The 13,696-nt window shown below is 40.1% G+C and overlaps 1 protein-coding gene across 2 annotated transcripts in view; it reads right to left on the bottom strand.

Annotated features, from left to right (window-relative positions):
* Nucleotides 1-13,696, bottom strand: part of LOC137571676 (probable cation-transporting ATPase 13A4) — a 293,811-nt gene that overhangs the window by 32,614 nt on the left and 247,501 nt on the right. For both annotated transcript variants that reach the window (XM_068281174.1, XM_068281175.1), the window contains exons 21-27: nucleotides 13,348-13,427; nucleotides 13,146-13,188; nucleotides 10,914-11,023; nucleotides 4,108-4,204; nucleotides 3,148-3,220; nucleotides 1,631-1,805; nucleotides 231-403 (exon numbers count right to left, since the gene is read on the bottom strand). In XM_068281174.1, coding sequence (XP_068137275.1) covers nucleotides 231-403; nucleotides 1,631-1,805; nucleotides 3,148-3,220; nucleotides 4,108-4,204; nucleotides 10,914-11,023; nucleotides 13,146-13,188; nucleotides 13,348-13,427 — 751 coding nt within the window. The remainder of the gene's footprint in view (nucleotides 1-230; nucleotides 404-1,630; nucleotides 1,806-3,147; nucleotides 3,221-4,107; nucleotides 4,205-10,913; nucleotides 11,024-13,145; nucleotides 13,189-13,347; nucleotides 13,428-13,696) is intronic.

Below are 13,696 nucleotides of genomic sequence, written 5' to 3'. Positions count from 1 at the left end.
CTCTTTATTAGAGCAATCAAGCGAATATATATATATATATATATATATATATATATATATATATATATATATTGTTGCTATAGTGACCCTTCAAGGATCCACACAGCCAGTTTGAAGCAACTGTAATATAATTAATAAATATGATGTTCTTGATTCCAGATAACAGAAGTGAAGACCTTATGGATACTTTTTGCAAACCAGTGGAAAAAAGGAAAATAAGAAATACTTACAGTTTGTATAAATTGGCTTTCTGAAAGGCCTTCCCTTACAAAACACAAACTCTACAATAATAAGATGCATTCCACTAACAAAAAACAATGTGGTTGTTAAAAAATTGTGGTCAATTAAAATATCTTCATCCACTGTAACATTTTGAGCACTGTGATTTAAGGGTAGACATCCACTGTAATAAACAAAACAAACTGAATTAATTTTTCATGACAGCTGCTAAGACCTCCTGCTTTCCCCACCTCCTTTTACAGTACCCATTCCAATGGGCAACATGGCACCCACAGCACCCGGACACCCCCTTTTGCACTGCCCACACATGCCACACCATGGGTTTCCAATTGGCTTATAAATTCATTAAAGGTATCCCTTAAAAATCTCCCTTGACCCCACTGTTCTCCTTAACAACATACCTAGCAAATTTGGGGATTCTAGCATGTATAGAAGCTTTGCTGTTTACTGCTAATGTGTGTAGTATTCTTCAATGCAATTTTGCTAAATTTGTGCAGTAAAATCAGGTGGTATTTTTTGGGTAGGCGAGATCCAAGTTTAAACAGCCATATTTGGGTCAAACGTAAGGAGAACCTGAATTTGAACACCAGCACTAATTACCACCAGACACAGTATCAGCAGCATTGCTTTCTGCTGTCATTGGGGCTTCAAGTACTTTACAGTATATAACGTAGCCCTCTATTTTAACTCCATTTTCTTGTCAGTGGGGCTTATTCTAATACATTTCTGATACAAGTTTATTTTACCATAAACAAAAAGAGAAAAAAAGACATACATTTACTCCAATTAGATTTCATATATTATATAGGGATTGAGAGCCTTTAATTTGCTTAGGATGTCATTGATCAGTTATTGTGATTGTTAACAATGAAAATTAAAATACTGAACTCTGGGATTGTATATGTTTAGTTTTATTCTCTACCCAGGTATAAAGGGTTCAGGTCTGGTCTGTTATTCCCTTTATGTCTTACTGTCACAGCAAATAATATTATTTACCTGAAAAATCAGGTAATCAACAGTCCTATGTCTGTAACACTTTCAGTGCTTAAGAACAAGAAAATTATGCCCAAATATGCCCATTTCAGGCAGACCAAGGTACATCCTTTGGTTTACTTTTAAGGAGGGCCACACAATTTTTATGCATTTTGATGGCAGCCCTTACTTTAAATATGTAATATAATTATGGGATACAAGGTTAGTACATCGCACAGGTCTAACAATTTATGTGTGGGTAATTAAAGGCCTGTGAAATGAGGAACATCTATAAGTAAGAGCACCAATACAGAGCTGAGATTTATTTTTTTTGCTTTACACTTTGTATTGTTCTCATACTTGTGATATAATGCCAATGCTCTTGCTGTTTAAGTATTAGATTTGTAAATACATTTACCTAAAGACATCAGTTTCATTGTACCAGGGCTGCTGCTGAGCCACCGTAAAAGCTATTGTCTGCACCACCAATGTGAAGATGAACTGAACAACCATTGATAGTAAGAGAGGTGGCGATATGAGCTGTCCTGCAGGTCTGTATGGAGCCAATTTAGGTGCTGGACCAGTTAAACTCACTGCAAAAAATAATAATCTCATCACACAATATAACTCATATTGTATTATATTATCATATTAGAGCTAAATGAGATTTTAGTACAGAATTCTAATAATTGTGTTGCAATTGAACTAAAGTTTCCTTCAGCTAAAGAACACTGAATAATATTGGAGAACATCAGTGATCCTGCCAATACTGTCTACTGTCAATTGTTTCGCCTCTTACATGAGGCGTCGTCAGGAGTATGTGATGCACGACATTACAATATATACAATATGTACAGTTAGCCCTCCACCCAATCGACAGAGTTTCCCCCAGCACCACGCTTAAGTCAGAACATACATACATACATATTGTATATATTGTAATGTCGTGCATCACATACTCCTGACGACGCCTCATGTAAGAGGTGAAACAATTGTTGAGTGGCACCCTATCCTGTCAATTGTATCTCACTGCTAACACCCTGATGGTGATAATATTCATACCCAGCCACCTTCTATGAAGGCATTTATATCCCCTATGGGGATCATATACTGCATTTAAACCACATGTTAGATGGCCTGTGCCAGCTAACACTGATTGCACAGGCATATCTTTGATATAGCCAATTGGTCCCATTCATGCATTGGTGCAAACTACACTTGTGGTGAGAGACTAGCGGTGCAAACAGAATTAAGGTGGAATATCTGTGAGCTAGCTACACCCCATTGCAAATTTGACGGGGGGATCAGCAAAGACACTTACAGCAACATATCATCCTCAGACCAGCTAGTAACCATCAAGTGTTAGCATGCTTGTTTAGACCAATGTATGTGACAAAATCTATATTCTAAGCAAATCCCTGAGTCAGTTTAGATGCATTGAATATATCTGTCTGTCTAACAGGGTGAGGTTTTAACAAACTTTTAACTGTATAAAAAGGTCAAGCCTAGTCTGGCAACGTGTGATAGATCTATTTTACCTCTACACATTATTTCGGTAGTGAGACATTGTATTTTCTATGTATCACAGTCCACTCTGTGGTATTGATCTGAGAAATATCTATGCGCTGGAGTCTTATGGGAGAAAAATGCTTTACAAATGTTATTGTTGTGTGTTGTATGTACATGCATGCGCAGCAATAACTAGCCATTGCCCACTAACACACGGCTCAGGTGATGGTGGAAATGTTTGCCACCTAACAGTACACAATTTATATTTTATCAAATTCAGTAATGCTTTGCAGAATAACTTATGTTCTCAGTGTTCTCTGAATAATGTGCTTACTGGCACAATACATAAGAGTCTAAATAAAAAATGGTCACAACAAATATATACAAAAATAAGAGACGAATAATTAGAACATGCTAAATACTTACTTGCTAATATGACAGAGATAGTTATAGCCACATCCTGCATTAGATAATGGCGAGTTCCAAGTAGTTTTCTCTTCTGTATATTGGCAAAGACATTTTTTTATGCAAAAAAAAAAGCAACAACTTTTTTATGTAAAGTAGAATGATTATGTCATTGCATACATTATTATTTAAGCTATTACTGTATTACCATTAGACAACAATTGGATGCTTAGTCAAGACATGCATCTACTGCAGATGTTCCTTTTACCCAGATATTTCCTTTCATCTTTGTATTTTTGTGAAATGACACCGTGGCCCATATGCAATTAACTTTTTATCCTGAATTTTCTCCTAGGAGATAATTTTTCATCTTCAATTTAAAATAACGTTTTACCTAAAATAACTTTAACTTTTGGAAAAAGTACCAAAAAGTAGGTGAAAAATAACTATCAAAATTATTTTGATTATTTGTTTGCATGCTGGTGGTTTAAAGTACATTTTATTGACAAGTCTAAAAATATCACCTAGGAGAAAACTCAGGAGAAAAAGTGGTCCAGGGGCCTAATGTTGCCCACCAAGCCATTTCTGATGGCCCTCAAAGGTCTCTACAGTTGATAATTCCATGTGGACAATAGGCTGTATCCTGCAGCCACATGCAGGGGCCAGCAGCAACAACCACTGATTAGCAGTTTGCACTGTGCTAACTGTACACGGTATATGGGTTATTTCCTATGGAAAAGTTTATTTGAAAAAACGTCACTGGCATAGTGTACCTAACGGCAATCAGCAAATATTGTGCCGGATTTCGCTGGTTCGGCCCCCTAGCACTCTCAAGAACAGCACAGTTTTATGGCCCTTGGCCTAAAACGTTTGGACACTCCTGACCTATGCAATCAGGAGCAGCAACCAAGGATAATACAGTTTACTATAGTGCTTGTTTACATTTTCACATTAGTTACAATATAGGACACAAAAACATACCCAAAACAGAAGCATTAAACAAATAAGTTCAATCATAGCATACATAGCTATGTATTTGAATGTGCAGAATGAAGTGACAAGTGAGTTCCTTCCTTCCCTGCAAGAGGAAAAAAAAAAAGATAAGTTGAATATTGATTAATAAAAACATCAGAAACAGCTTTTTTAATTAGGATAGCACTCTGCAACAAACAAAAAATGTGTGCTGCAATTGTGCTACGGCAGTACATTACAGTGTAGTGCATTAGTGGAATGTCAAGCTCATTATTAAGTACTTAAAGAGGAACTCCAGTGAAAATAATGTAGTAAAAAAAGTGCTTCATTTTTTACCATAATTATGTATAAATGATTTAGTCAGTGTTTGCTCATTGTAAAATCTTTCCTCTCCCCGATTTACATTTTGACATTTATTACATGTGACATTTTTACTGTGGGCAGGTTATGTAGCTGCTCCTAGCTGTTTTGGCTGTTAGAGACAGCTGTAAACAGCTAATTACTGTCTGTGAACGTTGTTACATTGTGGCAGTTTGCCCAGAGTACTTCGGTACTGAGAGCTTCTTGTGGGAGGAGTTTCAGCACAAAATCAGTCATACAGCGCCCCCTGATGGTCTGTTTGTGAAAAGCATTATATTTCTCATGTAAAAGGGGGTATCAGCTACTGATTGGGATAAAGTTCAATTCTAGGTTGGAGTTTCTCTTTAACTCTATCCCATAGTGTTTAGCACTATCCCATAGTGCATCACTTCTGGAAAATTAGTGAATGCACAAATACTGTGGTAATCAATATAGCTCAATATAGGGGACATTGGCTTTACTTTGACAACTTAGGCTAATCAAATTCCGCTTGCAACATGCAAGTCATTCCTTAATTTCCCTGAAAATCCAAGCATTCATTTAGGCCTTGCTCACATTGCGTTCCGTTTGCACGTCCATCCATGTTGGGCGGGTTTTGTGGCTTCTTTTAATCCGATTTCCGGTGATTACCTGTTTTTTTGGGTTTTTTTTATAACTTTTCTAAGCGGTTTTGCAGAGCGATTGCGGTTTTTCACTTTCTGACGACAGTCAGGAAATGAACTCTTTGATCCAGAAAAGAATAAATACAATGTATTTATTCTTAAAAACGCTCATGCAATCGCTGCACAAAGCGATTTTTGGGAGCGTTTGCTTTTTTTCCTATACCTTCCATTAAGGCAAAATCGCCTCAAAAATGGCCCAGGCACCGCTTTTCTGAGCTGTTCGGAAACGGACCACTCAGATGTGAACTTTCTCATAGAGAATCATTGCACAAGCGCGTTCAGGGTGATTATGAAAATCGCCAGCGCTTAAAAAAATGACAAAAATGCCTCTTAGTGTAAACGAGCCCTAAGAAACACTGGTTTATAAGACACCAACAGTGTGTTGCTTTTAGAGAATCGTATAAAACAGTTAGCTGTTTTGCATTTTTTTTTCTGTTCCTTTTTTTTTTGTTTTACTTCCATTGTCTCTGCCAGTTGTCAAAGAGAGACCCTGAGGCCTGATTTACATGGACAGCTGCATCGCTCATCATTTAAGCTTTAGCCACTGAACATTCAAATGAGGTGAACATAGTTTACCACCATTTATTGTGTTTGCCAAATGCTGCATTTTGATCCCTTTTTTCCCACAACAGTTTGCTTTCAGGGTCGTTTGCTGCTATGCTTCTGTGTCCCACTGTGGGGGTGCAAAACACTGCCAAATGCGTTTTTGCATGTTTGCAGAAAAGCACTTGAGCAAGATGCTGCGGGATGCCTGTGTGAACTGAGCCTTAATGTGAGGGATTAAAATGCTCATGTCAAGAAAAAAAAAAAAAACACAGCAGTGCATATATAGCATCAGACAAACATGCACACGGAAAGCATCGCCCTCTCTCCCCCTCTCACCCTATCACCAATCTAGGCTTCCTGAGGAGAGAAGGAAAATAGACCTGAAACCATGCTATGAAATTTATAGAGAAGAAATTGATGATCTATCAGTAACTAATCTATCCTCCTACTCCTAAAAATGACTTTTAGATATCTGACAGTTTATTGTTATGTTTAAAAACTCTTTTTTTTTTAAAGTAGATTTATCAGTTGGGCTTAGCTCAATGAAACAGTCGGTCCCGTGTTTCAGAGTGCTGACATGACAATATACTCTGCACAACTCTTCGGAAGATGTCGGCACTATATAAATACTACTAAATAATACTAATATAGGAACTATTGACCTTTTCATCTATCCACTGTTCTAAGAAGCCTAGTTTTCTGTCAGGAAAAAAAATTATGGCTGTAACTCCTTATCAGTATAGTCCGACTGGGTCCCAACTGGATAGAAACCGTCATTTGCATAGATGAATATTAACTCTTTCAGGCACAGAAATAAGAAAAGAAACACAACATATTTATTTGTGTGCATGGCACTGTACATACACATGTCTATCTCGCCATATCACGTCACTTAAGCTTCCCTTTAAGCCCTTCAGGTGCCATCTCCCCTTTTGCTTTGGATTCTATGGTGTGTAGAGGTAGTGGAACTGCTGAATGACTGGCACAAGTTAATTGACTAAGGACCAATTTATCACCCCTTGAAGAAAAAATTGCTGGTTACCTGGTGAAGACAGCCAGGGCAAGAAAGATGGTAAATAGTATTTTAGTAACTTAGCAATAGAGATGAGCTATCAATGTATTCTTTAGAAATCTCTTTCAGGTGAATTTACGAAACAAAGCCATAAGAATAAGTAGTTCCTTTGTAAGTCTTTGTTTGACTAATGCCTAGTTGTAATTAGTTATGAACAAACAAACGTTCACAGACCATTAGCAGACACTTCCACGAAAGTTCACAACCAAATGATTCTGGCGTACCCATTGACTTTAATGTCAGGTATAATTCAACTACCTTCAGGGCATATTTGCAGCCACAATTTCTCTTAAAAAGTTGTCACCAAAAACAAGGGCAGTGGCATGGCAGAGGGTGATCAATGGCAAATCTTCCCCGCCAAAAATACATATTTTATGCAGAGGCTTTTTTAGTGTATTAATGGGAAAAATTGCTGCTTGCGCAGTGTGGGCCTAACACTGCACTACAAACTCAACAGCAATGTTAAACTATTTGTGTGACAATGTCTAGTGAGGGGACACAACATTCTTTAAAGTGCAGTGCAGTCACAAAATCACTTTTTTAGCATTTTGATGGGCTGTAACAGACACATACTACACTAAACTACACAAACAACAACAACAAAATAACAGCATGATCAGTCCTCAAAAGGACTTTGGAGCTCCCTAGTTGGTGAACTGCAAGGAACAGAGCACCTATGGAAGCAGCTACACAGCACTGGATAACACAGAACAGTATCAGCAAGCTATATTCATGTCCCTCCAGGTTCATTTCTTTTATGAATGGGTTAGCTTCCAGGTTTGTTTATTTTATGGAGGGGTGTGGCCTGTGTGGTAAAAATGCTTAATTGGTTGTCCTGACCCACTTGGATTAAGAGTCAAAATATGTTAAAATATGGGGCAAACTCAAACTTCATGTAAGGTTCACATTAAATAAGAATGTAAACTGTAGAGATGTCGTGAACGGTTCGCCTGCAAACGGTTCCAGGCGAACTTTGGGGGTTCACGTTCGCCTACATCAGGCGAACTTTTGCGGAAGTTCGATTCGCCCCATAATGCTCTATTGAGCAAAACTTTGACCCTCCATATCACTGTCAGCAGACATGTTATTGCCAACCACACTGCTGGAGGAAAACCTCCAAGCTAGGTCCTTATACCATTTGACTCAGTTGTCTGCCTACACTAATTAGTTATGGGACAGCTGCTACACACTCTTCTAGGGAGATTTTAATTAGCCTCTTGTGGGCTCCCTCCTCCCTCCTCCCACCTCCCACCTCCCTCCTCCCTCCTCCCACCTCCCTTCTACCCTTCTACCCTTCTACCTATTCCCTCCTCCCTCCTACCGGAGGGAGGAGGGTCTCTTCTGCCAGGGAATTATACTATTTTAAAAACCAGTATACATCATACCAGAGCTGGGAATCGAACCCAGATCTCACTGTGTGGTGGGTAGTGTTGGGCGAACAGTGTTCGCCACTGTTCGGGTTCTGCAGAACATCACCCTGTTCGGGTGATGTTCGAGTTCGGGGTTCGCCCGAACTGCGGAATGACTAGCCGAACAGGGCCGAACAGGGCTCCTGTTCGGCCGAACAGGGCCCTGTTCGGCCGAATACTGCCCCCCTATGGGGTCGCAGGCATAAGGGGGGAGCATGCCCCGATCGCGGGGGGGGTCGGAAATTCCCCCCACCCCCTCCGCTAGCGCTCCCCCCTCTGCCCGCTTCCCCATACAAAAGTTTCAGGAAGTAAAACAGTACCGGTGGTACTAGTGGGTGGCTGGCAGTGGGCGGCACTGTGGAGTGACTGAGGAGGAGGAGTCCGGAGAGTGACGCGTTGAGGGAGGCCGGGCAGCAGGCGGTTCAGCAGTAGTACCGTACTACTGCTGAACCGCCCGCTGCCCGCCCTCCCTCAACGCGTCACTCTCCGGACTCCTCCTCCTCAGTCACTCACTTCACAGTGCCGCCCACTGCCAGCCACCCACTAGTACCACCGGTACTGTTTTACTTCCTGAAACTTTTGTATGGGGAAGTGGGCAGAGGGGGGAGCGCTAGCGGAGGGGGGTGGGGGGAATTTCCGACCCCCCCCGCGATCGGGGCATGCTCCCCCCTTATGTCTGCGACCCCATAGGGCCCCCAAAAGCGGGATGTTCGGGGAGTTCAGGGTTCGGCCCGAACATCGCGGCCATGTTCGGCGAACTTTCCCGAACCCGAACATCCAGGTGTTCGCCCAACACTAGTGGTGGGCAAGTCACCCTAACCACTGTACCACTACAGTAGTAAATGAAGCTGGCCTAAAATGTACCATTTATGCTCAATGCAATAGAAACATTAGGTTGCTTAAAGGAGAACTGTAGTGAGAGGTATATGGAGGCTGCCATATTGATTTCCTTTTAAGCTATACCAGTTGCCTGGCAGCCCTGCTGATCTATTTGGCTGCAGTAGTGTGAATCACACCAGAAACAAGCAAGCAGCTAATCTTGTCAGATCTTACAAAAATGTCAAACACCAGATCTGCTGCATGCTTGTTCAGGGTCTAGGGCTAAAAGTATTGGAGGCAGAGGATCTGCAGGATAGCCAGGTAACTGGTATTGCTTAAAAGGAAATCAATATGGTAGCCTCCATATACCTTTCACTACAGTTCTCCTTTAAAGAGACACTGAAGCGAAAAAAAAATTATGATATTATGATTTGTATGTGTAGTACAGCTAAGAAATAAAACATTAAGATCAGATACATCAGTCTAATTGTTTCCAGTACAGGAAGAGTTGAGAAACTCCAGTTGTTATCTCTATGCAAAAAAGCTATTAAGCTCTCCGACTAAGTTAGTCGTGGAGAGGGCTGTAATCTGACTTTTATTATCTCAATTATCTCAACTGTAATTGAACTGTTTACTTTTCCTCTGCCAGAGGAGAGTTCACTACTTCACAGACTGCTCTGAAAGACTCATTTTGAATGCTGAGTGTTGTGTAATCTGCACATATTATAGAATGATGCAATGTTAGAAAAAACACTATATACCTGAAAATAAAAGTATGAGAATATTTTCTTTGCTGCTAATCTTCTAGTAATTATTCATAGTACACAACCAATTCATTATATCATATTTTTGTTTTCGCTATAGTGTCTCTTTAAAGGGAACCTTAACTGAGAGTGATATGGATGCTTCCTGTAAACAATACCAGTTGCCTGGCAGTCCAGCTGATCTTTGTGACTGCAATAGTGGCTGAATCACACCCTGAAACAAGCATGCAGCTAATCCAGTCTGACTTCAGTCAGAGCACCTGATCTGCATGCTTGTTCAGGAGCTGTGGCTAAAAGTATTAGAGACACAGGATCAGCAGGCGATTCAGGAGGGTGGAGGGGGGAGGAGGGGGGAGGAGGGAGGAGGAGGGAGCCCACAAGAGGCTAATTAAAATCTCCCTAGCAGAGTGTGTAGCAGCTGTCCCATAACTAATTAGTGTAGGCAGACAACTGAGTCAAATGGTATAAGGACCTAGCTTGGAGGAGGAGGAGGAGGAGGAGGAGGGAGGAGGAGGAGGGAGGAGGAGGAGGGAGGAGGAGGAGGGAGGAGGAGGAGGGAGGAGGAGGAGGGAGGGTGGGCGGGTCCTCCAGCAGTGATGTGTATTTCACTCAATCAGGTGTGCCTCCAGGTATTAGAGCTCTTGAAACATGTTTTCTATAATTTTTCTAGCTGGTAGAATTTTTTCAAATTTTCAAAGTTCGCCTCCCCATTGAAGTCTATTGTGGTTCGCGAACTTTTTCGCGAACCGAACCTTTCGCGGAGGTTCGCGAACCGAAAATCGGAGGTTCGCGACATCTCTAGTGAACTGCAGGCTATCACTAGTTGTAATAATCAGACCATGTCTGGATCTTGCTTCCTGTTTAGCCTATACAGGAATCAGAAGTCAAATCAATCACATGTATCCATGATTTGATCTCAATGAGAATTGCTGTATAATTAACTGATCAGCTTTACTGTCCAATTGCAAAAAAAGAAGAAAAGTCTGAATGAGTCTATGTAGTATTTGACAATGATTCACTTTAAAGTAAAAATACCTTTTCTGCTTTATTATAAAAATTGTAAAATGATTATTGCATACTATAAATAAAATTCCACGCATCATCTATACACAAATCTATATTTCTTTAATTAAAACATTAAGAAATACAACATATTCAATTGTAAGATGAGAAAAAAACTCACTTGATAAGCTTTGGAACACATTCAATATTTTGTGTTTTGGATGTGAAAGGTGAAGCGACAGAGGCCTCTAGCTCTGACAAGGAGATCCCTGCATGAGCCACTTTCAGAGCCTGAAAAAGAAATGATGGTCATATCAAATTGCTTAGCCTGGATTTATTCTGTCCAAAATTGCCTAAAACACGGCAGTGCAAATTTACGCATCGTAGTTCGCATCTATGCATCGTAGTTCTTAGGCAAAGTTTTGAAACTACACTTACGATTTTACGCGTAGCAAAGTACCGCTACACGTAGTTTACGCCCAATATGCGCAGTTAAGATGTGTATTGCGAATTATACTATGAATGCGTTACTTGCGTCTATTTTTCCGTGCACGTTTGTAAGCTTACAAAATTACGCATTGGAAAGGGGAATGTACGCATAGAAGAGCTCCCGATATAAGCATTTACAGAGGAATTAATGCAGAAATGTCTCTGCATAAGGGCATAAGCACTACGCTTCGCACTACGCACAATTGCGTATTTTGACGCGTAGTCTACGAAATGCATACAAAGCGAATATTTGATTTCGAAGCCGCAGTTTGGAGAAGCGTAATTGTGTAAAACTACGCGTAGTTCCAGTGTAGCAAAGTTGGCTGACTATGACCATCCCTGGATAAAAATGTCTTTACTTTCGCTATGAAGAGATATTACTTCAGCTCTTAACATTTTCATATAAAAGTTACACTTCCAGACTTGAGCACTGTAAATTGTCATCATGCAGAGAGACTCTTAGTGCCCCTACAGAAATAAATGTTTGCTGATTGACTGGAGGTAAGGCCCCACCTCTTCTCTTATGCTTATCTCTGCACTACAATTAGGGTGCCTTTTCTGTGAGCTTATGTCAGTTCTAGTAACCCCCCATCTTCTAAGGTACACCATGTCCCCTCAGTTGGAGCTTACCATCCTTGAACTCCACTTTTGTGCAAGACATTGAATACAACAGACATGTACTGCAAGCAGTAAGGGGGTGATTCCAAGACTTATTCCCCTGAAGCTTAAAGAGTGGTTGCCTAATTGGTTGGCAGCTCAAATTTTGTGAGTATAGATTCAAATACACTGCTCATGTCATACAAAGTAATACACCAGATCTATCTCCCGAGGTGCTTTTTGATTAGTCTGGAGATAATTGCATTTTAAAAAAAAAAAAACTGAAGTTGCGGTTTGAGTAGCATAACAAAAGTCAGGTAGCATTGCTGATCTGTGACGTGCCTCCTTTAAACTTGGATCCAGTTGATATTAACCACTTCAGCCTAACTGGACGAAAACTTTCATCCAGTTAGGCTGCGCGCACTCCTGCGGGTCGCACGTGCTCCCGCGGGCCCCCCCGTGCGCGCCCCCGCTGCTGGCCGTTAGCCCACCGATCAGTGAAAGGGATTATAAATCCCTTTCACTGATCGGACCCCCCCCCCCCCCCCCCCCGGAGAAAAGCCGACAGCGTCTCTTCAGACGCTGTGGCTTTTCTGAGCTCTGGTCTCTTTTCTTCTGCCTGGGAGCGAGATCGATCGCTCCCAGGACTTTTTGACTTTGGACATCTTGTGGCCAAATAGCAAATTACACCAAAAACACACTTTGTGTTAAATAAATACATTTTAATACATTAAAAAACCCCTGTTTACCTCCCACACCAAAATATACCCACATACAAGTTTAAATAAAAAAAAAATTACAATAAAAAAAAACAACATAAATAGTTACCTAAGGGTCTGAACTTTTTAAATATGCATGTCAAAGGAGTATATCAATATGATTTATTAAATTATGGGCTTCTAAATAGTGATGGACGCAAATTGAAAAAATGCACCTTTATTTCCAAATTGAATATCGGCGCCATACATTGTGATAGGGACATAATTTAAATGGTGTAATAAGTGGGACAAATTGGTAAATAAAGTACATAGGTTTTAATTATGGTAGCATGTATTAATTTCAAACTATAATGGCCAATAGCTGAGGAATAATGATTTTTTTCCGTTTTTTTCTTATTCTTCCTGTTAAAATGGATTTACAATAAATTAATTCTCAGCAAAATGTATCACCCACAGAAAGCCTAATTGGTGGCGAAAAAAACAAGATATAGATCCATTCATTGTGCCGAGTAGTGATAAAGTTATTAGCAAATGAATGGGAGGTGAAAGTTGCTCAGATGAAAAAAAAATTTAAACCCTGTAGGCTGAAGTGGTTAAATGTTACTTACCCCACAGTCATTTGCTCCATCTCCACACATGCCAGCATAGTAACTACAAAATATATTTAAAAAAAGTGAAAAGGATACTCTGTAGTGAACGGTTTCTATTTGACTACAGTATATTTTCAATAACTTCTAGTGGACCACCACCAGTCACTCTATTACACGTAATTATCCTTGTATGCAACTATTTAACATAGCCAAAACTTACTCTATTTTCTGAAACTCCTCTATAAGACTTGACTTTTGTCCTGGACTCATTCTAGCAAATATAGTTCCATTCAGAAGAATCTGTAAATATAAAGTACTGTGACTTTGTACATTTAAAGTGTAATTTTGCCTTTATTAACAAAAACAATCCTTGCTAGATCAGCTTTATACATTTTAGTAATTTCAATAGACTATGTCACACTGTTATATGTGTTGTGCTTTGAATCTGACTACACAATGCAGATGAAGCAATTAGGGATAGGGATAAGCATGTACATTAAGACAGGGGATCTTCAGCATTATTTCCTTAGCACTCATCCAGATGTGTATCTTTACCTGCGTAACAAGGG

Source organism: Hyperolius riggenbachi, chromosome 4 (assembly GCF_040937935.1).
Source record: "Hyperolius riggenbachi isolate aHypRig1 chromosome 4, aHypRig1.pri, whole genome shotgun sequence".
NCBI classification, from domain to species: domain Eukaryota; kingdom Metazoa; phylum Chordata; class Amphibia; order Anura; family Hyperoliidae; genus Hyperolius; species Hyperolius riggenbachi.
The sequence above is the reverse complement of the archived record's forward strand: the minus strand, read 5'-3'. Positions and strand labels throughout refer to the sequence as shown.